Below are 25145 nucleotides of genomic sequence, written 5' to 3' on the forward strand. Positions count from 1 at the left end.
GTAAAAACGGTGCTGAACTCATTTGCTCCTCTCTGTTGTACCAGTGCAAAGCTTTGATAATCTGCCAGTAGAAGTCCTGCCCACTGTCACTTCAATCTATACTAAGAACTCATATCCTTCCCCCTGCACTATTCCTTAATCTATTCTATCACCCACACTCTCCATGCTCAAGGACCATGCATTTTCCAATCCGTCGTTTGATTTAGAAGCACTCGTCTTGTTTACTTCATCCTTGCTTAATCACCTTAATTTACTCCCCCTTCAATGCTGCTTTTCTTGTAATACCCACCACATGCATTTAAAAATACACTGAATACGCACATCTGAATAGATATACACTGAGCAAGCAATGTTTATCATCTTTAACAAGCAAGGACATTGTCTACTCGCCACTGCAAATCTTTAGTTATCGCAAATGGATTGCACAATACCTTTTATACTGTCAGCGGGGTGTATCTTTGCTTTCTTCAAGCAGTATCTGAGGGGGCAGGGGCCACAAACACATTTTGAATGGAGTCATTTGCTATATTAAAAAAAAATAAAGTTTGTTGTTTATGCCTTCTGAAATAATTCCTTATCCATTAGCATTGATAGTTAGGGATGTTTTCAGTACATAGGTATTTCTTGTATGTGTAAACAGCACAGGCCTGATTCGCAAAGCGTTGTTCGTTGGGGAAATCCAATGAAAAACTCTTTGCGAATCGCATCCTAGGTGTCACCTTTGACTATGGGCAAATGTTATTTCATTTTCAGTGATGATCACAACTTACCTGCCACTCCTGCCTGTAACCCATAATGCATCTCGTTATAAAGTCTTCCTTTTGAAACAAAACCTGTTTCTTCCCATTAGTACAACGGAGTAGAAATGTCTGTAGATCCGACAACTTCTATTGCATATCCTGGCATTCCGTAACGGCGCTCTGGCAACAATTGAGGATAAAGCACATCGTTTTTTCGACGTTCTGGTTTTTCTGTTGTATTGTCCCTAATTTTCACAAAGAAGATGTTTCACTTGGTAATAGGAATCAAAGGGAATCAAGTGTAGGTGGATTTTAGAGCGGATAAAAACACAAACATATTTGTGTGCCTGTTCGGTCGTCCTCCGTTACTCATCAGTTTCTCTCCATCACATGTGTGGCTTCTGCTATATAGAGGTGAAGAGGTCTGCTACTAAATGCTTACCTGTGGCAACAGCACACTTGTGCTTTGTATCATGGGTACCGCACTCCACCAAATTCCTTGATCCCGTTAAAGTTACTTAGTGATCTGTTGATCGGTCCCCTAGAAAAGTTTTAATTGCTGTATCAATGTTGGTAATTACCCATAGAACATCTAAATGCTGCTACATTGTATTTCACAGCAACTGGGCGGTGTGGGCGATGTTCTGCAGCAGTGTGGTTGAATGCATGTCTTAAAAGAGTTCTTATAGTTGAATTCTGTAGACATAGACACAGGTTTATCTACTCCTTTCCATATCATGTGTTGCAACAAAATGTGGAGCCTGGAAAAGGGTAAGTTATCTACCTTGAGCCACAACATCCACAACAATGGCTTCTGACACCCAGCGAATGTATAGCAATACATTCATTGGGTCTCATTACATGTTTGCCGGTCCTGAAATAAGGTGCCAGTGATAACATATACCAGCACCTTTCCTGACCGGCAAACTACAAGTTTACCGATAGGGGCTGTGATCTATCGGTAGACCTGACCTGCCGGTAGTTCAGGCCCCTACCGGCAGACAATTGCCGCAATCACCGGCACCAGTGTTACCAGTGCTGGTGATTGCTGCATCCGCATCCAATGGAGCTATATGGGAATGGGGATTTACCGGCATCTTCACCACGCATAATATCACAGTAATACCGAGATATTGTGCTGCGGAGATGGTACAGTAGTCCCCATGTATCCCATCGGTAACACCGGGGGACTTGTAATGAGCCCCACTGAAGCAGTTACTTCCTGCAGGTGTCGGTTGTGACTGAATGGCTGGTTAAATTCATAGGCCCATCAGAAAATAATACTCCATGCCTTTCCAAAATGTGGCTCCTGCAATGCAACACTTTAAGTGTAACCAAGTTGGGTGAGGATTTGCTTCAAGGTAGCGTGTCTTCCGCACAAGGCCATTCTCAGAACACCTGGTGATTTCAGGGGGAATATGGGGCTCTGGACGCTGAAGTCTGTATGTATAGTTGCTCCTCCATATTGCAATTTTAGACGAGTTGTTTTATGCTGGAATGCACTTCCCGGAATTTAGTATGACTGGTGCTCATTCAGCCGGAGGAACGACAGGAAGACTCAGAGCCAGACGACTACACATTTAAATAATTGGATTGGAAAAAAATCAAAATAAAGAAAAGACACATCCCTCTTTATATAATTGAACGTGATACCCATACCATATGCTATAAAGGACATACATATTAGGCCTTGCAGACCAAGATCAATTATAAACAACAACATGTAGTAGGGTCTCACAGCATCTCACAGGCCCTGACTCCTTGTCTACAAATTCGACTTTAAGCTGCTTTTAACCTGAAAACGTTAAACTCAACATTAAACCACACATATCCAACTATTTCCAAGTGTGAAAGAGCCCCAGTATTATCAGTACTTCTTTGTACTAATTCCCTCAGATTTGCAGTCACATCTGTTTGCTAAAGGGCTGCAACACCCAATCATATTCACATGGCTAACCTTGCCGGGTAGCACTGCAATTCCGCTAAATACCTGTACTCTGAGATATGATTTATTCTGCTGTGCATAGGTGCAATATTGAAAATGTTTTGAAAAGTATTGATACAATTACCAAATAACAAGGAAATAAGTGATATAGATGACTTCAGTGCACACTGCGTCGCGTCCTCCATCAGTGTGATTGTGCCGCAGTATTTTGTGATGCGTTCCAAGACAATTGATTCACAAGCAACTGCACATGCACGTCTCCTAAGGGAAATGCTGTTACATTCTTTTTGTAGATTTGCATATTGCTTCTTTTTCTGATATAACTTTGAAAGACATTCCTTAAGGAGAATATCAGACGGGTAAACCCATTACGTAGATCATAGCCTGAAATGCAGGCGCTTCTAACCTGCACACATTTCCCCGGTGAGGGTTTGTACACTAGCACCAATTAACGGAATACAGATTCTCCTCACCGCTGAAGACGGTTCCTTGCCTCATTACTCCACCTCCTATATTATCTGAAGTCTAGAAATTGTTTACATATATGTCACTCACCTCTGCAGTGTACTGTAATTAGCCTGCGAGTGCAAACCGTGAAGCAGATACATTATAGCACACGGAAGGCCTTGCAGGAGATAAATTCATTTCACACAGGTTTGCAGTCCTCGGTTAATTAATGTATTTATTCAGTCGACAAGAATGACAGACAGAATAAGATTAGCATGTTCTTGGAGAGGTTTTGTTTTTGTGTTTAGAAACCCAACATGCACACATAACAAAAGGCTCTCTCTGTTGGTACTGATTGAGGGTGAAATTGTATGTTACTGCATGGATTTTTTCAGGCATACTTATATCTGTTTTGCATATTGCTGGTTGACAATGTGCATTTCAGCTGTCCAGGCAGATACTATTCTGCCAGTGCGTGCAGGTGTGCACCTTGAATCATGAGTATTGAATTTCATACTCTAGTGCCTTAACATTTTAAAACAAACATATAAAAAACTAATTTGAGACCCACCCAGATATTGATCATGTGACTAACATAGGTTGACATGTGTTCTCATAATTAAGCATTCATACCCAATTCCGGCGGGCCAGATTGGGTGTTATTGGCCCAGGACCTGAGTTAAAGGCCTGAGCATAGCGAGGGATTTTAACAAGGGTCCATGGGCCGATAGCACCCGGTCTGGCACGCCAGAGAGGTTATGAATGCTATTAGCACCCCGGGTTGCCAATCCAGCAGCCTGCGTTGCTCAGAGGATTGTATTTTATTTAATGAACCGGATGCCTCACGGGGTCCCATTCGTTCAAACACAATTCTTTAGCAAGATGGCCGCCACAAAGCTTGAAAATGGTGCTCCATACAGAGCCCCTCTTACATTTCCATTGCGGCCAGCGTGGACAATGGGAGGAGGAAGTATCAGCGGTGGTGGCTACTGCCGCCGCCGCAGTAATTAGGTAAGTGGTGGGATTAGAAGAAGTAGGGGAGGGAGGGTGGATGGAAGATGGTGGGGTGGGGGAAGAAGCAATCAATTTCCCTATGTGATCACACAGATTCCCTGTCTTGTGCAACACGACTGTCTCTTCTTATATCAGACCACCATTTTCTAGTCACTTCATCCTAAACAGACTAAGGTCCTACCATCCCTGGGTGGGACTTGATGCACATTAAATCGGTCATGCTATACACGCATGCAGTCAGTGGTGAGCTGGCAGAGTATACAACACCTAGTGCTACTACTATTACTACAGCTAATAATAATAATGATAATAATAATAATATTAATAATGATAATTGTCATACGGCTGTGTGCTGGATTTGTTCACGGCCAAAAGTGGCACGTTGACATGGTAACAGCATCTGCAGTGGCCTGTGCATTGCTCCCCACAGGTTTAAACCGGTGATGGCACGTTCTTTGGAAACATCTGTGGATGTGATTTCATACTGGTCACCAGGAATCACATAGAGCAATTCAATCACATTGATCTCGTGCACCGTAATACCTGCCATTTTCTTTTGAACTGGATGAGGAGATTTGATGGATAAAAACAGAAGCAATCAATGAGGATTTAAATAGATTTACAAACGTGCTGTTTTTACCTCCACACACGTGCTTTATATGTTGCCCTCTAAAATCGGCACATATTATGAAATGTAAACATTAAAGAGACAGACAGCTTTAAATGCCTTAATGATTTTCCAAAGAATCAAACATGAACTTACACTTGTTCCATGACAAATGACAGTACCAAGCCATTAACATCTAATTACATCTTACATGACACGATAAAAAACGTTCCTCTATACACATATGACATCAACATGTTAAATGGTATTAGCACACGGGCACCGTTATTGACCTCCTCCCAGCCAACCAGCATTTTGAACATTCTGTCTTCAGACACAGCCAGGGAAACAACAATGCAATTTACAGGCACAATTTTGTTTCAACAAGAACATTCCTCTCTTGGAGGACCTTGTGTTGTTGCAACAGGCTAGGTGGCACACGGAAGAGAAAGATACATTATTGGAAAATGCTTTGACTTTCTCATAGAATAGATTCTGTTTACTTTTTACAGGACACCTAATGCATGGTCATGTTAAACAGGTTGCAGATCAACAAAGTTGCAATTAAAATGCTTCACTTATGAGGACAACCATGTTCTTTAAATACTAGAAAATAAAACCACATTTAATTTACTAACTTAGTTTGTGTATTTACTTTATTCACTCTTAAAGCATCAATTTTCCCTTCACCTGGAAAACTCCAAAACCTGTATTGTTGCTACCACCATGTGCTAATAGCCTTATAGACCCTGGCAGGAGTCATCATCGCTTGGGATAAGGACTTTTCCCCAACGTATGGTCCTTGACTTCACTTTGCGACATAACTTGGTGGTGGGTCCATATCCCGCGAAAACAACCCTCCCTCAGTCTATAAGGCTATATTAAACTGACATACTTGGGCACAATTAATGTCCAAATATGCCATCAAGAGACTCAAGTGATAGGATAAAGCGGATGGCTGAATGGTTTCTGATTTTCACCCAAAGTCTTAAATGGCCTTATAGAACCATATGACACATACTGCCTGTTATGCATTTTAAACAGTTTTTATTTTAAGAAATATGTGGGCTTTACATACCTGGATATCCTTAATTCTTGAGATGGGTCTGCAAATAAATCTGCAAATAAATAGCGTAACACATCATAGGATACTGTAATTGCCTTTCAAAAGAGCTTAATATTTACTTTATGTACTACATGGGCGAATTTGGTTTCGTATAGCACCCAACATTTCGACAGGCAAATAATAAGAGGCTATGCTTTATAGACTACTCATCATTCATGCTGTTCAGTAGATAGTGCTTTACCAAAGACATCTTCCCCTTCCCAACTGCAGGTTTTAAAATGATTTGGTCAGTAAACGTACTTGGTTTTGCTTACATTGTGCAGCTAATCCCCAGAACGTTTTCTTGCCTTCCCTGGCATTTTCCAGATGTTCGCTCCTATGGTCCAGCTACCAATGTTCACCAAATCGCCGATTCTCATGTATGATAAAGATACACTATACTTTCGTTGAAGTGATTACCATGCTTGCAGGATAGTTGGTCTACACAATACGGTTGATATGTTAGGATTCCCTTTGGCAGAAATCCATAACTTATAGAAATTATGTTATCCGTGTAAACTATGGAGAAAAAAAAAGCAAAGGGATGATGTCAACCCTGTATGATATGGTTTTTGAAACCACTGTTGTTTGTCCAATAAACATGGCAAACGTGTACTATATGCTAATTCTCAAAACCTATTTTAACCATAGTATTGATACAATGCATCTTCTCACATGTAAGTGTTGTGAAGTAGTTCAATTTGTGCTTTATTTTACAGAGGGTTTGCTGTAACCTTAACGTTGGGATTTCCAAGTTTTTATTGCTTTGGAGCCTTGGTAGTATGTTGATGGTGGGCATTCACAAATATGTAGACTATATATGAGATCGTCCAAACCTCTCCAGCCTGGAGTCAGGGAGGAGACAGGAAGACCACTCCTTGTAGCTGGCAATGTTCTATGTGACCTACGTCACCTTGAAAAAAGGCCAAACGTATATGGACTTTGTGGATCTGAAGAATTCTTTTGACTAAGAGGATGTCGGCCTTGTATTGGATGCTTTAAAACATGATGGCCTATGGAAAATCATATCATAAGCTGTCCCCCTTCTTCATGGTGCAAGTTATGCGTGTGTCCTATACAGGTCTACCGAGGAGATTACCCAGGTTTCTCCCAGGCAACTGGGGATCAGGCAGGCCCGGGTGATGGCTCCCACCGTATTTCTACTGTTCATTATTGATCTGAACTAGACGTTTAGTATGATACAAGTGGATGTCCCCAGGGTAGTTGCACTACGGATGACACAGTCATACTGGCAAGAACAGAAGCCTCCCTGCGACACACTTTTGAAGGTTTCATGGCATATTGCAAGGCCAAAAAAAGTTACCATCAATCTAGCAATGTCTAAGGTGACGATATGGGGAAATCAGAAGTTGATGAGGTCCTCCCTAAGCGCATTGGCTGGAGTTCCACGGGATTAGTCTAACAGTATGGCTACTTCGCAGGCTAGTTTAGCGCAGCCAGTTTGTGATACGAGCAAGTGGCGATGCGATGAGTGCCTTGACCTGCATATGGCTCGCTGGAATAGCATATCGGTTTTCACAGTATTGATACCCGAGTGTTCGATGATCCTTTGGAGGTTTACTGGGCAAAGGCATTTCCTGCACTTCTCCAAGGTGCTGAGATTTGGGGTATTGGGTATGTGGGAATTACAGGAAGCCTAGGATGGTGAAATCTTGTGTTTGCAGGAAGAGCCAAACATGGCTTTCACCTGTTCAAACTATGGTTGCCATGCACCACATACTCTACTAGACCAGGCTGTAGCTGTTTCTACATATGACTGTGTACCAAGACCATCTTAGTAGTAAGGCTGGAGAGGGCGAGGTACTTTGCCTGAGTTGAACATCTTAGCTTTTGCTAAAATATAGGGACCGCCTCGTCATGTGAGACAAGGTGGAGGGACTGTGGAAAGTAGATGGAAAGCTCTATAAGGAGACTGTTCAGGCTTGCCAATAGCAGAATGCCTTGGGGGTTGCTGAGAGTCGATACCAGGAAAAGTGCTACCATGAACGCAAGTTGGTTCTGGGTAAAGAGGGGCATCTCACCTGAGACACCCCTCTCTGCAACTCATGCTCCTAAAGTTTACAACAGGATCCAAGAAGGTGGAAACTGAAAGAAATTGGGCGAAGGAAACCACACTGTCTCTGTGACTGCATCTCACATGCGACATGGGCTAACGTTTTCCTTTTTTTAGTTCTGGTTATACAGTCCCTCAAGCAGTAGCTCATTGCTATTTTCCCTGAAGCTGAGGGCGAGGATAGGCCGTGAAGTGGTGGACCTGCGTCATTGACAGCATCTATATCAAGGGAAGGGAGTGATGTGGAATTCCTTAGGCATGCACGCAGGTCCCATAGTAGTATGTGATAAGGTGCACACGGTATATCCGTGATGGAAAGGTTAGTGAAGTTGCTTTGAGATGGCTGGAGGGTGGGTAGGGTAACAGGCAGCTACTCTTGGAAATGCCCCTGCCCCGCAACCCTCCGTTTTATGAACGCAACATTATTTTAGGTGTGTTTGTGAGTGTGTATGAATGAATTTGTGTTTTCTTTTTTAACAATAGTTAACTATTGTTAAAATGCTGTATGGTGTGCTGATGATGCTCTGTAATGTGTTTTATTTTCTGATGGCTTTGCCAACAATTCAATGGATTCACACACACACACTCACACACACACATACACACACACACGCACACACAGAAACACACACGCAGGCACTCACACACACACAAACACCCACACACACACAAACACACACGCAGGCACTCACAGACACACACACAAACACACCCACACACACACACAAACGCAACCACACTAACACGCACGCACACACTTATCTCAGCCACCTTTCCTGTCTAAACAGATTCTGTGATTATTTGCTTCGAAGACTGTCCCCTGTTCTTGTGCCTGCCTGTGCAATGCCTTCAGAGTTACAAAACATGGTAACATTGCTATATTTGTATCGCAATCATTATACATTGAACATGAACATTTCAAAAGCGATGCATATATGAGCGTGAAAACACGTGCTGAAACTGTGCCTAACGCACGTAGCTGTCAACTGACCACACATTACTCTTTGTGATGCAGTACATTATAAGGCACCCTGCATAGTTGTTATGGACCGGCCTTCGCTTCTTTAAACGGGGTGCACCATTTACATAATCCAGCTCCACACCTGAGCAGTGCCATGCAACCACGGCATACTGGAAGGATCCGCCAGACCGCAATCAGATCTAAAAAGCTGCTGTTGAAACAGTGCACTTCTCCAAGAAGCTCAATGGTTTTACAGTCAAACCCATGTTGCCGCGAATGCTCTGCTGAGGCTGGTCTTTTCTGCGGTAAATCTCCCGCTCGACTCCACTACAGTAATTACTATGGGAAAGTAATAACCGCATGTATCACCTGCCTCCCCCTTTCTTAACAGGATAACATGTTTCTCACAGGGAGGCTGCTGCTTGCTAAAGTAGATATTGTATTTCAGAAAAGGTCACTTTTAAACAACACCGCTCCTACTTCATTATCTTGGAGCCACAATCTAACAAAGGAACGGCGCTCACTCTGATTATACATTAATGGCCGAGTTCTATGCCCCCTCTCGTACGATCACTGTTTGTGGCCTCCCTGTCTGGCTGCCTGAGCAACAGACGTTGCCTCGCTTTTTCTGGGATGCATTCATGTGTGACATGTCCCAATCTACATTTGCTAGGTGCAACCAGCTTCACACGTAACATGCTTCAATATTACACCCTTACAATCTTGAAGAAATATGCAAACACAAAATATTCTGATATGCCAGCCTCCTGTATTTGCATACTAAACAAAGTACATGCTAAGGAGAGTATGCAGAATGCCTTCCTGCCATAGCGAATGTTTGAGCCTATCCACCAATACATCCAGGGACACTTTGAAAACAAACATGTCTGTCTAAGAGGGTCTTTCCATCATCTGTATATCAACGTACCTCTTTAGCTGTCCTAATCAAAGAGCGCCTGTAACACCTGAAGGGCCTTCTGTGCACTAGGCTCCTTATCAAGGATGTCTAGTCTGGTTGAGAGTAAGCCATCAACATCCCAACTGCTTGCAGCAGTTAACATCAGGTTTTAGCTCGGATGCCATGGGATAAAGCCTCGCCTTTGTTCCATGTTACCAAAGTGCACTTCTTTATGCAAGCGTCCTGCATTTCTGACGTAGTCCCCAGGCTTTACCGGAGAGGGCACCTACACCAATGTCACCTAATGACTATTCTGCACTTCCGACATAGCCCGCACCACCATGCATTGAGGCTTTCCGGATTGTGCACTCATCATCTAGCCTTATATGGTAACTGCACTTGCAACTGTAAGTAGCGCCTAGATGCCTCACTGCTGTGTGCACTGCTATAAATGTCTAAATAAATAAATAAATACGATGGGAAACAGCATGTGTAGTACTCATTGGTCTATCTCACGGAATCAAGAATTATGCAGTGTCTTTTAACCATGTGTGAAGGATGATCAACAAATATATTTCCATGTACTCCTCCTGCGTTCAGCTAGCGGCAGCACTTTGAGCCACTGCTCTCGGATATCGTGAGTTTTGGCTGTTTCAACCAGTCTCAAGGTGCTATGATGAGGGTGACTCAACACTTGGATTTCAATGCATTATTTCTGAGGTCAGATAGGCACAGAAACCTTGAGTGACAAGTCTCAGATGGAAGGTGGTCCAAAGCCTTCTTAACCGATCCTTGAAAATTCACCTGATTACCCGATCGCCACTATGTAAAGCAGCATTGTCTAGCGAGTCAGGCTGAAGGCAGGGCCAGCAAAAGTAGGGAGAGCAAGGCCCAGGTGAAGCAGAGCTGGATCTCACGTTTACTTTAAAACAAGTACAGGAGTTCGCTCATGCTGCCCAGCGAGATAAGTCTACATGATTACAGCAGATAAAACCCTGCCTCTGGATCCCGGCCGGCGAGGTTGTGATTGCCAAAGGTCCAACAGCCTTGTCTCTTATGACACTTTAAGTAACTGATGGGAGACCTTTCATTGCGCCACAAGCCACCAACCGATCATGTCCCTAAAGTGACCACCATCCTTTTTTTGTTTGGGGTATTAGGTGTTGCTTGTGACATCTACGTGTCAAAATTATTGCATTAGATTACAGATAGGGGTACATGGCATATGAGTAGGGACACAGGCTGTAGGTGCTGTTTGGCTATTTGCCCACCCATTGACTGCCCATGGCCAGGCTAATCCCTATGGCCATTCCCACCCAGTTCCTACCCCTCCCTGCCCAAAACACCCCCTCATGGGAACTCTTTGAGCTTGTTTTATCCAAGCCATACTGATTTACTAAGTGTTTTTCAACAGGATTGCACCATTGTAAAACACTTTTAAATGGAGCACAAAATTACTTAATTGGAGTTGTAAAGCTACTACTGGTGTAATAAAAACATGTCTTAGCCAGATCTGTCTTCTGCCACTCAATTTAAAAGCACCCTTCGTGTCCTTCAATGAAGTCCTCTTAAAAACAAGCATTGGCAAAGCCAACAGTTTTGGCTTGTGAAAAAATAATAGGCATTTGCCAGGCACTCTATTAAATGCCCAAGTACTCATACCATTTTGCACCTGCTACGATCAATGGGTATTTAATAACGCTATGGCAGTACCTGGCAAATGCCTTTTCCATACATACAAAAAAGCCTAAACATTTGTCATCTCAAAAACTTGTTTTAGCATTGCAGTAAGTATACAATCTCAAAATATTTGCACACTAATTCATGGATTATTTGCGCCGAAAAAAACAGATTTGTGCGCCATTCTGCCCGCAAATCCCCATTTGTAAAACAGGGATTTCCAGGCAGAATGGCGCACAAATCCCGTTTTTTTCGGCGCACATAATCCATGAATCAGAACGTGTTGTCATCAATCACATTTCACTTTTCTTTTTGATTGTATGATGCCCCCGACGCACCTTCTTTTGAACACATACCCGTCACCCTCTCAAGACTTCATCAAATGGCCTTTGATCCTAGATGTGCAGGACAACGGCCTTGATATAAACAGGGAAGAACCAAAGACTAAAACATTTGTATGGTCCAACACAACAATTGTCAGTACTTTTGTGTGTTTCACAGCTGCTTCCAGGAAACATATAGAGGACCTGTCAATGGGATAGGCGTAAAAGTATCCAGTCACTGGCCAACATTAATTGACTGAATGGAGGTGTCTGGAAAAATGTATAGTGTAATGGTTTTCTAATACCCTTAAAATATTTGTGCGTAAAAATATCAAGTATCCAATTACAGAATGAAAATGTATGAACAGTCATTTGTGGATGCTACACAATGCACTGTGTTACGGCTGCACCACTGTGATGACGATTTTACATCATTTCGACAAGTTAATTATAAAATGGGGTGTTTGCTGTAGAATATCTTTTTTCCAAACAGACCCATCCTTCAGATGGACATTTCAAAAGGTCATTGTAGTAGGCAGCATGTGAGCTGCCTCGTGTTATATGAAAAAAGCAATGCACACTTTGAAAACATGGAAATACAATTTTGCAAAGAAGACAACCTATTCGTTCAATGGATTTTTGAGTCAGCCATAATGAGCTCTTGTGCTATTTAGGAATGACAAAAGCACTCGGGCAAACTTTGCTCTGGTAAAAAAAAGAAAATGCTTTCAGAATTGCACTGCAGTGTTCACACTAGGTGCCAAATTCACAGTAACTTTTTATAATGGCAAAACCCCATTGGAAAACGATATGAGAATCAGGGGCCTTGGTAGGTGGGGTTGATCTCTCTCTCTCTCTCTCTCTCTCTCTCTCTCTCTCTCTCTCTCTCTCTCTCTCTCTCTCTCTCTCTCTCTCTCTTTCTCTCTCTCTCTCTCTCTCTCTCTCTCTCTCACACACACACACACACACATTTCAATGCTAACACAACCACAAACCCACATCATCAGGATTTACATCACTTCCATTTAATTTCATTGTCATTTCATTTAATGTTGTCCTGTGTATAGCACCTTTCACCATTGGTATGGTCAAAATGCACTGTAGGTTGAATGACGTCAGGGGGCCCAAAGTCCAAGGTATGGTAAATTCGAGAAGGTGCTGTTTTGCGTGTGTACATTAAAGCCAATAAGCGTCTATGAAGGGGTGGCCAACTCCCTGCTAGACACCCATGTCTAGTTGGCATGTGGATGGGTGGAGAGACGTAGCATAGAGAGGTATTCCAGAGGGAGTGATAGTCATTATGCGTGTAGCCAGTTTGACTGTTTGTCGTGAAACATAGCTGCATTCTTATGGCAGAAGTGTTGTGCATAGAATCATTTGAGTTGTGTGTGAAAGCAGAAACATGCGGGTCAATGGGATAGGTGTCCGTGCCTTTGGCTAAAATTCCATATGCATGGAGTGTGATAGGTTTAGATACATTTACTACAAGCTAATAAATTACTACATTCCATACATTCGCCATAATCTAAAGACATTAAGGGCATGATTTATGGAATTTTTGCGCAGTGCAAAGTCACTTTGTACTGATGCAAAGTGACTTTGCACTGTCAACAAACACCCTGATTTACAGAACAGTGCAAAGTGTATTTCTGCAGTGCAACAGACTTTGCACTGCAAACATACACTTTGCACTGTTCTGTAACTCATGGTGAAATAGTGCAACATATATTTTTGCAGTGCAAAGTGACTTTTGCACTGTAAAAATACCCATTGCCCTGCTCTATACATCAGAGTGTTTGTTGGCAGTGCAAAGTGACTTTGCACCTGTACAAAGTGACTTTGTACCACGCAAGAAAATCCATATATCAGGCCCTTAAGGTTCATTTAGTTTAGTAGCTACATTATAGATCCAGCCAACTATAATACCGTAGCTCCATTTTAAAAGCACCTATATTAAACAAAATCACTCGGCTTTAATACATTTTAAAATTATTCTATGCACAACACATTGGTTGCCCTCATAATCCCTCCAGTGCAACAAATTGGCACCCTCACAACTCCGCCAAGGGCAAAGCATTGGCCACCCCTATAATTCATCCAAGTGCGACACATAGGCCATCCTCACAGTTCCTCTAAGTGCAATACATTGGCTACCCCCATCAGTTTTGGCACAGGCTCCTTTCTTTGGCCAAAGACTGAATGAGCTTGGGCTCTTTGTTATTCTTTAGCCACCTAAGCACCTCGATCCAGCCTGATGCACAGTGGAATGATGGCTCACAATTCTGAAAGACATTATGCTCCAGTGCTTTCAACTGGACAACTGTCATGCAAATGTTCTATACACCAAACTCTAACAATAGATCACATGCCATTCAGTTCTTGAAAGAACACCCATTTTGCTTAGTAGTTTCAAGCACTAGCTCAGAATACTTCTACATAATCACCTAAACTTTCTCACATGGAGATTAGCTAGAGCATTTGCTTTCAACTAACAGCAATTCAAGCAATTATGGGGATGTTTCTTGTTGAAAATACTCATGCTCACAACTCTAGATAATCGAGGGTGAAAACCCTTGAGCGGGATAAAAGAAGAGGGTAAAGGACAGGGGACCTTTCATGGTCAGTGCTTTCTTAATTCTACAGGTTTTTGCAGATAAGGGCATGGTATGCTCTCTAATTAATAGGAACAGGCTGAGTTGAGATGTCATTGATGGCATTTTGTATTGCCTGGCTCAGATCAACACCCTACTGACTTAATGAAGCCCTCCATTTGGAGCTGCTAATATGGCATTGCTGGCAATACGTGTTGTCAAACTGAGATTATTGCTGATCACCCTAGTGACTTTCTAAAGCCTACACGTTGGAGATGCTCTGATGGCTTTGCTGTCATCATATATTGGCAAGTACAGATGATCATCCTCGTGACTTTCTAAAGTATGTACTTCGGAGCTGCTAAAATGGCATTCCTTCATTAGTACCCATTGAGGGTCAATGGGCTTGTAAAGAGCAAGCTCACTGGCCCTCTCCTGGGCCTCACCCGCCTGACAAGGCTCAGTGCACCGCCGGGTCCTGGAGTTCTTTCCGCAAGTGGCCATCATTTGCCCCTTGCATGGCTGCCATTTTAAAAAAAAACTTTTTTTAACATTGTTTTTAATGGTGGCTGCCATGGAAAGGGAGAAGGGGCTATGTGTAGTCTATTCTCCCCAATCCCTGGTGGCAATTTTCTTTTGTTTCTTTTCTCGGGTCAAGAAACGGTCGCATTGCCGTTTCTCGACTCAAGAAAAATGCAAATTAGTACCCCGGTATGACGTGCCGGGATACTAATGCCAATATGACCCTTAGAGGGGGGCCATTACCGGTTGAGTAATGCTCCCGGGTCTCCATTAAAGCCCTTGCTTCGCTCAGCCTTCTAATTATGTACCGGAGCATTAGCCAACCGGTAATGACCCCCCTCCAAGCGTTATATTGCCTAAATATGTATTGCCCAGCCGAGATGATCACCCTACTGACTTTCTAAAACCTACACTTTGGAGATGCTCTGATGGCTTTCCTGGGATTATGTATTGCCGGGTTCAGATGATCACGCTCCTGACTTTCTAAAGTGTGTTCTTTGCACCTGCTCTGATGGCATTGCTAGCATTTTGTATTGCAAGGGTCAGATTACTACCCTCCTGACTTTCTAGAGCATGTTCTTTGGAGAGTTGGGATGTCTGAGAAATTATCCTAGTACAGGTGGTGCGCACAAATCCCAGTCATAGGTCTGAGTAAGATATATGTTTAGAAAGTCAAAGATGCTGTAAAAGATGGTAGGCGTCAGTAGGGAGGCCCAGAAATATTAGAAGCACTGAAAAAGCATCGCACATTCGCTTTTCTCTGGCAATTTGAGATTGGCTATATCTATTCTTGTGAAATTTTCTGAAAATAAGATGACCGTGTACCCAGCAATATGCAACCTTTTGCATACAACTTGTACCCTAAGACCCACAAATCAGTGATATTTGTTTACATCCTGAAGACGGCCCGATTAGGGTTGAAACACGTTTTGGCGTTTGGTGGTTTTTTGTTTAAGAAACACATGACAAATTAAAAAATACTTTTGTTTCAAATATTGTCAAGTGATCAACTATTCTAAAAGTACAACTGGGAATAGCCTTGTGTAATTTTATCATACGTCTGATGTGGTAATCTCTAAGAGTTCCAATTGTGTTTCAAGCAACATTAAGTGCAACGTACAGTAGTATTGTCATATCCTCCTGACTATGAGACAGGGTGGTAGCGCAGATAGAGAGGCCTTGCGTCTGTTCATTGGAGAGGCTCTGATGGCATTGCCGGCATTATGCATTGCCAGGTGCATATGATCACCCTCCTGACTTTCTAGAGCATGTTCCTTGGAGCTGCTCTGATGGCATTGCTGACATTATGTATTGCCAGGTTCAGATTACCATCCTACTGACTTTCTGATGCCTACTTTTTAGAGCTGCTCTGGTGGCATTGCTGGCATTATGCATTGTCAGGTTTAGATGATCACCCTCATGACTTTCTAGAGCATGTTCTTTGGAGCTGCTCTGGTGGCATTGCTTGCATTATGCATTGTCAGGTTCAGATGATCACCCTCATGACTTTCTAGAGCATGTTCTTTGGAGCTGCTCTGGTGGCATTGCTGGCATTATGCATTCCCAGGTTCAGATGATCACCATCCTGACTTTCTAGAGCATGTTCTTTGGAGCTGCTCTGGTGGCATTGCTGGCATTATGCATTCCCAGGTTCAGATGATCACCATCCTGACTTTCTAGAGCATGTTCTTTGGAGCTGCTGTGGTGGCATTGCTGACATTATGTATTGTCGGGTTCAGACTGCCACCCTACTGACTTTCTATGCCTACTCTTTGGAGCTGCTCTGATGGCATTGCTGGCATTATGCATTGTCGGGTGCAGATGATCACCCTCCTGACTTTCTGATGCCTACTCTTTGGAGCTGCTCTGATGGCATTGCTGGCATTATGTATTGTCGGGTTCAGATGATCACCCTCCTGACTTTCTGATGCCTACTCTTTGGAGCTGCTCTGGTGGCATTGCTGGCATTATGTATTGTCGGGTTCAGATGATCACCCTCCTGACATTCTATGCCTACTCTTTAGAGCTGCTCATTTCATTCGTTTTCTGTGGGACCGGTGATGAACAGGGATTGCATCTATGCAGGCTACTCTCTAACAAATTGGCAGCAGGCGAAATCAAAGTGTGATATTTAAATGCGACAGTGGATGATTACCTGCTTACATTTGCATATCCAGGCTCTAAATATTTTAACATGTTAATTATACGCTAATAATAAAACACCTTTGAACTTCCAGTCAAATGTACGCTCTGAGAATGGGCTGCATCAGGGAATTCCAAGTAATTAGTTTCGCAACAGATTGTGGTCACATTGTTTTCTCCTCTAAATTGTTCTGTGGTCACCAGTGACACAGGCGTCTATTTTCAGTCCGGTGCTTGCATAGAGTTGCTCAGCGCCTGAAGTCTTCAGCTGCTTGCAAAGGCAATTCGCAATGTCTGAAAGGGCACCCATTGCACTTGGCATCAGACAGACCTACTGTTCTCACATTGGCATCAGCCTTCATAAAGCCGTTTCTTCCATCCTCCTTCCACAGGTTGCTGCCAGAGATTTCAAACAGATGGTCTTTTTAGGGGCATAGTTAAGGGGACTTATTAAAAGTAAGAGCCATGCCTTGAAGAAGCTTTGGCAGAATTTGTCCCCCCCATTCCCCTCTCCCCCCCAGGATATTTTGTAAACATCTATATGACAGATGCATTCCCTTGAAGGGGCCGCGAGGTTTACAGATTGCACGATGAAAGGTTTGTTAAATGCTAGTCAGTCTCCTACTTGCTGCAGGCGGAAGGAGACAGATTTATTATGAACAAAAATGGTATCAGGAGAACAAGAGAGACTGAAGAAGGTGGACAGACAAATATGAGCTTAAATCGGTATATTCATTTTATTAAGATTTATCTAAAAACACTTAAACACATATTAATTTAATTAATTCTAAAAGACATTTTGCTAATCATACAACCATACATACATACTCTAATGCAATATTTGAATAATATATTGACGTGCTGAGAAATTAAAGAAGCTGATCAATTCATTAAACCACTTCTTTTCCATTGAGTTATAAAACATTCACAATGTTATAAACCACAGTTTATTCCTAAATGTAATATCGACTATTGGTGCCTAAGACTATTGGTGCCTAACAATATCATTCTTCTTTACAAAAAAGCTTCCCATTTGTTTAATAGTTTCGACTTCGACAAGTTGTGTGTGTCTTCATCAGGATTGGATGAACAGTAGCAACATTCTGCAAGTGGCCTGTGTATGGTCCCCTTTACTGAATCACCGCAGCAAACAAGATCTCTATTCACTACCTGCCCTCCGCAGCACTGCTGTGAAAAGCCATCGTGAAGTGTCCCGGCACAGCAGATCTGACTTCCATATGTAGAGTAGGGAATTGCACCACAGCAAGAATCCCCCATTCCAACAGACACCCTGTTCTGCTCTTTCTCAACACAGCATGTCTCCCCTGCTGAAACTCGGATGTAGTACTCGCCACAGCAGCTATATCCAGGTTTTGTAGAATGAATCTGCCCTCCACAACAAATATCTGCTGAGATTATATTAAGAGTTGTGTACTTTTCATCACAGCAGCCATATCCAGGTTTACGGTCGTATAGGACACCATTGCAACATTCCTTATAGACTGGTTCAAAGCACTGGTCACTACAGATGTCTTCCTGTATTTTGCATTCAATGTATGAGCACTGGGCACCAGACCTCAGACTTCTTTGGTGTTCCAAGGGGGCACATGGATGCAATGCTTTTCGCAGAAGATCATACCCAAGTAGAATGCCATTTGGGTTTCCCGGTGATGCCCAATTAATCTGTACAGACCTGAGTCTTTCTGATAACCTCCTCGAGGTTAATACCCACGTTCTGCTCTTAAATCAGCATTCGGGTACCAAAGGGAATGGGCAAATGGCATATATAGTTATAGGCCCCTGCAGCGCTCTTATTAGGAATAGTTCCCTCCTTGTTGAACCGGAGACAGATGCCACTAAAGGGACAATGGCACGGTACACTGATTCTGTTGGTGGTATGGGTTCTAATCATTTGCTAACTTGCACCATTGCTTGTAAAATGGTAGGCACCTCAACTATCGTGTGGTTTTCCATGAAAACAATGATTTTGGTGTCAGTTATTGCAAACATATAGGACTCTGTCGAATCGCTCACGCCATTTTCTAAAACCTGCAGCCGAATCGCTCAACGCCATTTTAGTAAGTCCACCATACCATCTAAAAAAGCCAATGGATTGCATTATTCAGAAATATTTAAAAGTACTCTGTTAGCTCTCCTTATGTAAGCAGACAGTTGTGATTTCATGCAACGTTCCTTTCCAGGTCCAGGTCCCTTTCCTACCTTTGATTTGCTACTTCTATGTTTGATCAGGAAAGGCCACAAGGCCTCAATTGCAACTCCATTGAATTTGTTCACGTACAATATGTCACAATTTGATGTGTTTTAAGTCACAATTCAAGTATCTATATCACGTTGCTCTTTTATCCACTATATGATGCAATTTATCTTTTGTATTACTGTGTTGCTTATAGCACCCACCTAGATCAAGGGCCGCACAGCTCTTTAGACCAGGAGGGAGCCAGCAATGGGCTTGGCATTATATACAGTAGAGCAGTGCTGTTGCGGGAGGGAGGGCATGTTTTTTAATTGTAAGCAATTATTGTTGCAATGCTGTCTTATACATTGCAGCGTTGTGTATATGTGACCTCTGGACACAATTGCTGTTTGGAAAAATACTAGTGACCATTGCGTGTTACGAAAAGTAGTCAACTGCGTCGTAGAAAACTCTCAACCTCATACCCTGGCCAATAAAGGCACAATTCTACACCAGCACCTTTGATTGGACATTGCAAAACAGGCATCACAAAAATAAAAAAACTCACTAGCCAAGTACATGTTCTAATATGTACCGCTGACTCCTACCAACCGACCATGCCACCTACACTAACCCACGCATTGAAATGCTTCAACTTTCGCAACACCTTCACCAAATGAGAGCAAGTTGATACACCAGATGCACGACCTACACCCATCTTCATGCAGGCAATTATTATTGTTATTATGAATAATATCATTATTAGGGTATTTATTGAGCACAGACATAGCTTTGTGAAGCAATGGAGTGTTTTACAATCATATGGGGAAGAACACAATGAGAGGATCCACAAGCAACCAGTGGGGTAGACAGTGGGGAGCAGATCGAGTCTCAGGTAGACACTGGGAACTGCCCCCGCTGAATACCAAAATTGTGCCAAACTGTGATCACAGACACACACACGTGCGCAGGCACGGGTGAGACCTGGCCTGCCTTGTACAGCTATCCACTGCTCTGATCATATTAACCCACCCACAAGCACAATATGTTTCTTGGAAAGCCATGCATTTGGCAAAAGTTGTGCATAGCAAAACCCAGTAACATGGCGTAAAAAAAACGGAACTGTCTTACTGCAGCATAACCTTCGCACATCCTGAACATGATCATATTATTGTCAATTACTTCTAGATATGGCAATGTTGTGTTGGTATTGTCAATGAATATTGTTTTATATAGCATGAGTACGATGGCATTTCTGTCAATTATTGTTTTAATATACGAAGACTTTAACAGTATTCTGTCAATTCTAGTTTGACATACTGTGAATATGGCTGCCTAGATCGGGATGATTGTTTAGTATTCCATGAGCATGATTGTGTGGCTGTTGATTATTGTTTGGTATATCAGGAATACGAAGAGGTAGCTGTTCATTATTGTTTGGTTGGCTGTGGTTATGCTGAAGTGAACTTGTATGAATGGTTGGCAATTGGGCATGTCTTTGGGGGTGCACGTTTATAAAGGGTTTCCTTTCCACCTAACCGACCCACCTCCATGTCACAGTAACCCTGCCTCGCCATTTCCATATTAAACTCAAAGCTTGCCCCCTTTTAAAATGTCTGCTGAACGGCACTAACTGAAATATTACTGTTTCATCCCTTTTTATGTTTCAGACGGAGAACTATTCGTTCGATTCAAACTACGTCAACAGCAGAGCGCATCTGATTAAAAGGTACAATGCATGTCTCTTTATGCCCTTCCCTTCGCTCTTCACTGGCAACCTCTACACTTGTCCAGGGAGCCTTTCTCATGGTTTCATATGTGGTTCAGTGACTGTGAAGCAATCTGGACTTTAGCATTTCCTTTCTTCGACAACACGACTGATTTCCCTCACTTTACTCTAGAACTTTGTGTTCTGCCGCATTTGTCCTCGTCGCCTTGTAAAAGTGGGCTCACCATTGAGTTGGTTAAAAAGCATGTTTCCATGACAACTCATTAGCCATAATTTGTGTGCTCCATCTCACATCATAGTATATTTTTTTTGTTTTAAAGAATGTCTCTTTTCTTTCGGGATCATTGTGTGATTCAAGGTAAAGTTGCAGGAGAGCCCCACCATCGCCGCCACCCCTCACCCCACACCCCACTGTGCTATGAGGCCACCCCCTTCTTCTTACCATGTGTATCTGAGCATTTGATTAAATCAGCAATGGCTGACATTTCCAATTAGCGAATAACATTCCCAATTGCAGACACCCACACGCAACACAACTCTAGTGGAGAGGTCTTTCTTGAATGTGTTCTGTATCCTAACGTGTTGTCCATGGCATTGTATATGCAGCCAGGCCATGTTTCCCTCAAACGCCATCCCTTCATGATTTCTTAGAAATACATCAGAGCATAGACTTATTCCAAAGTGTCATTTCAATGAGGTGTCCACTTCTTAACCATTTGGTGAAATCATAATTCAAAAAAGCCAATGGTTCTGTCTTTGTAATGACCGTGTATTGGTATTTACCAAAAGAGGCATTCGGCATCCTGTGAGCAGGTACTCACTTTCTTTCTTATGCATTGTGAATTTGGGGTGGGGAGTGAATACATTCCTTCACACCCACAGCAACCTCTGGCTTCTATGCTTTAGGTCAAGCCCAGCCCGCCACTCACTTGGGGAACATGCATACTACAGTAATCCGTACTGTGCAGATTCTACTTTGCATGCAGAAGTATATAGGTAGCCTCAAATATTTGAGAAGCAGTACTCCACTCAGTCGATCCGCTAGGCACTCTGCCATGTACATGATAGCAGTGGCCAGTTAGTGCCTGCGCCATAAACCAGCAAAACACAAGAAGGCCTTCGGTTCTGTCTACATTGAGGGTTACTGCTTACATGCCATCCTTTGCTAATGGATCTAGCAGCAAAGTCCACCCGCAAGCAGATTTAAGTAATCGGGCAGAGTCCCTGAGGTACACAATCAGCCTGGAATGTTGCCTGGTAACGCTAAACTTAACTCCCACTCTTGGGCTCCTATGATGAAGGGGGTGAACATCTTTCTGATGTATGAAATCAATATCAAATAATGTTAGGCTGGAACCATGAGTCAAACATAATGGAACTCACAGAGGCAAGCTGCAGATGAGAAAACCAGGACAACGTGACTTCACTTGTGGGGCACTTTGCTCATTTATCGGTGTGAAAAAGCAGTAAGAGACAGGGACCAGCACTTTCCTCTGTTCCGTGCCATCTCTCATGACTCAGGGTGGGGCAGGGAACTTTCCAGAAGTATGGCCTCACATATGTTTCTTGTAGTATACTCTTAGCATGTCATTTATTTTAACTAATATAAGTGAGAATGTGTGGGTTTTTGGCAAAGCGTATGTTCCCTCTACAATTCCACACCGTTTCCCCAATCTGCATCACATTTTGCACAGTAACCTTTAAGGTCCCTGAGAACATTACTGGCTAAATGACTTCTGGACACCCCACCCCTTTCCACGTATTTCAGCAAAAGTGAAATTGTGGGTGTGGGTTTGTGGCTTTGTGTATGTTCTCTATACAATTCCACACCATTTCACCAATCTGCACCACATTTTGCAGAGTCACCTGTTAGGACTCTTTGGACATACTGGCTACATGACATCTGGACACCCCACCCCTTTCCCTGGATTTCAGCAAAAGTATCAAATTGGGTGTGGGTTGGGGCTATGCGTATATTCCCTATACAATTCCACATTGTTTCACCGATTTGCATCAAATTTTGCTCAGTCGCCTGTCATGACTCTCTGGGAATTACTGATTGCATGACATTTGGACACCCGTTCCCTTTCCCTGGATTTCAGCAAAAGTCAACATTTGTGGGTCTGTGTCTTGGCAAAGCTTTGTTTCTTATACAATTCCACACCATTTCGCCAATCCGCACCAAATTTTGAAGAGTTACCTGTACCTATGATGGAATGAAAGCCTAGGCAATGCTGGGTATGTCAGCAATGTTTTTACTTAAGCAATATGCCCCGAGCGGCAGCCCGGGGCCCATAGTTATAGGGCTCAAGCAAAGCGAGGGCCTTAACGAAGGACCCGGGGCATTACCAGAGTCAGTAATGCCCCTGCCGCGAGGGGCATATAGCTGTTAGTACCCCGGCCCGCAAAAACTGCGTGACCGGGGCACTAAAAGCTTTATTATTTTCCCGAAACGCTGCAGCGTTTTGGGAAAGAAAAAAAAAAAGACGTCAAAGAAAATGGCCGCCATGGAAAGGGAATCTGAGTCCGTTTTCCCTTTCCATGGCAGCCATCGGGAGCGGACACGCTGAGAACAGAAGTGTTCCCAGCGATTCCGCTCCCGAAAAAAACGAAGGTAGCGCAGGAGGGCGGAAGGGAGGGGAAAGGAAAAGAAAAAAAAACGTACCTGGGTCCCCGGCGGGGACAATGAACGTCTCCAGCCGTGTGGAGGCTCGGGGCGGGGATGGCCCTGCTCCGAGTCTTCCCACTGCTGGAGGCTTTCATCATCCCCCGCCGGGGACCAAGGCATAGAAGGTAAGTGGGGTGGGGAGGGCAGGGAGGAGGGAGGGAAGGGAAAGAAAAAAAAAAAAAAGCTTACCTGGTCCCCGGCAGGGGATGATGGAAGTCTCCAGCCTTGTGGAGACTCGGAGCGGGATGGCCCCGTTCAGAGTCTCCACAAGGCAGGAGGCTGTCATCGTCCCCCACCGGGGACCAAGGGGTAGAAGTTAAGTGGGGTGGGGAGGGCAGGGAGGTGGGAGGAGGGAGGGAAAACAAAATTAAAAAAAACCTTACCTCGGTCCCCGGCGGGGGGCGAAGGTAGCCTCTCAGCATTGGGGAAGCTCGGAGCGGGATTGGCCCTGCTTCGAGCCTCCTCATTGACTGAGGGGCTGCCACACCCCCCGCCGGGGACAAAAGCCGTGGAATCCCGACAGAGGGATTCCCGGCCTGGTAACGACTCGGCGAGGGCCAATCAGAATGGCTCTTTCATTCTGATTGCGCCCTCGCCGGGTACTAATAAAAAGTATACTCTTGCCCAGCACTCTTAGGACCTAGTAGTTTAAGAGTCGCTGTGCGACTTAACTACATGTCTGATGCAGTGTTTCCTTCACTGAGGAGGGGTCTTACCATTCCAAATCATCGTGCCACATAACAAGAACATGTGCATGTGCAGTGTGCCTCATCAGTGGACACATGTCAAAGATAATAATTGAAAACATGTCTTTTTTGTCCTTTCTTTCTGATATGACCTTTAGTATGAGACTCTTCTTTCCAATTGTGGTTCCCTGATTGTGCATCTCGTTCCAAGTGCAGATAGCATAGTGATGTTTAATGATAGCAGACTGGCATTGAAGAATAAATGTGCCCCTATGTCACGCTCTGCCATGTGTTAATACATTTCAAAGGGAGCTAACATGTAATTAATGCCGCCACATAGTGCCACACAAACTTTCTAGCTACCTATTTGAACAGCCTTTTGTGTATTATCACATTTAAAGGCAACAGATAGAAATATAACACAGCAGTGTTTTGTTGGCTCACTAAAAAAAAAACATGTATTTTGAACGATTCCACAACAGCAGCACACTTGTCTCAGGGGCAGCCCTGCATTTACTCTGTCTGTTGGATAGGTACCGTGGGTAGGAATGCTTGGCACTGAAAAGAACGTGTAGCCACATGCCTTGCTGTCACACAGCATATGCATAATACACACAAGTGTGGGCACTGCCATATGTCAAGTGTTGCAACACAAGTGCTTACTTGATTATGTTAGAGCCCTAGTTAGAAGTATTGTACGTACCTATAAATAATTGCAGTCCGGCTGTTCACTGCCATTAGTCTGTTAATGAAAGGGTCACTACCTTCTTGGACCGTCCCAGTACTATTAAAATGATTGCTGCCCTACTGAGTAGTGTC

At 43.3% G+C, this 25145-nt stretch overlaps 1 protein-coding gene across 7 annotated transcripts in view; it reads left to right on the forward strand.

The window, feature by feature from the left end:
- Positions 1-25145, forward strand: part of PCDH19 (protocadherin 19) — a 255401-nt gene that overhangs the window by 84759 nt on the left and 145497 nt on the right. For all 7 annotated transcript variants that reach the window (XM_069612989.1, XM_069612987.1, XM_069612988.1 and 4 more), the window contains one exon: positions 20914-20972. In XM_069612989.1, the coding sequence (XP_069469090.1) occupies positions 20914-20972 (59 nt within the window). The remainder of the gene's footprint in view (positions 1-20913; positions 20973-25145) is intronic.

Source organism: Ambystoma mexicanum, chromosome 5p (genome assembly GCF_040938575.1).
Source record: "Ambystoma mexicanum isolate Mex_15411 chromosome 5p, UKY_AmexF1_1, whole genome shotgun sequence".
NCBI lineage: Eukaryota > Metazoa > Chordata > Amphibia > Caudata > Ambystomatidae > Ambystoma > Ambystoma mexicanum.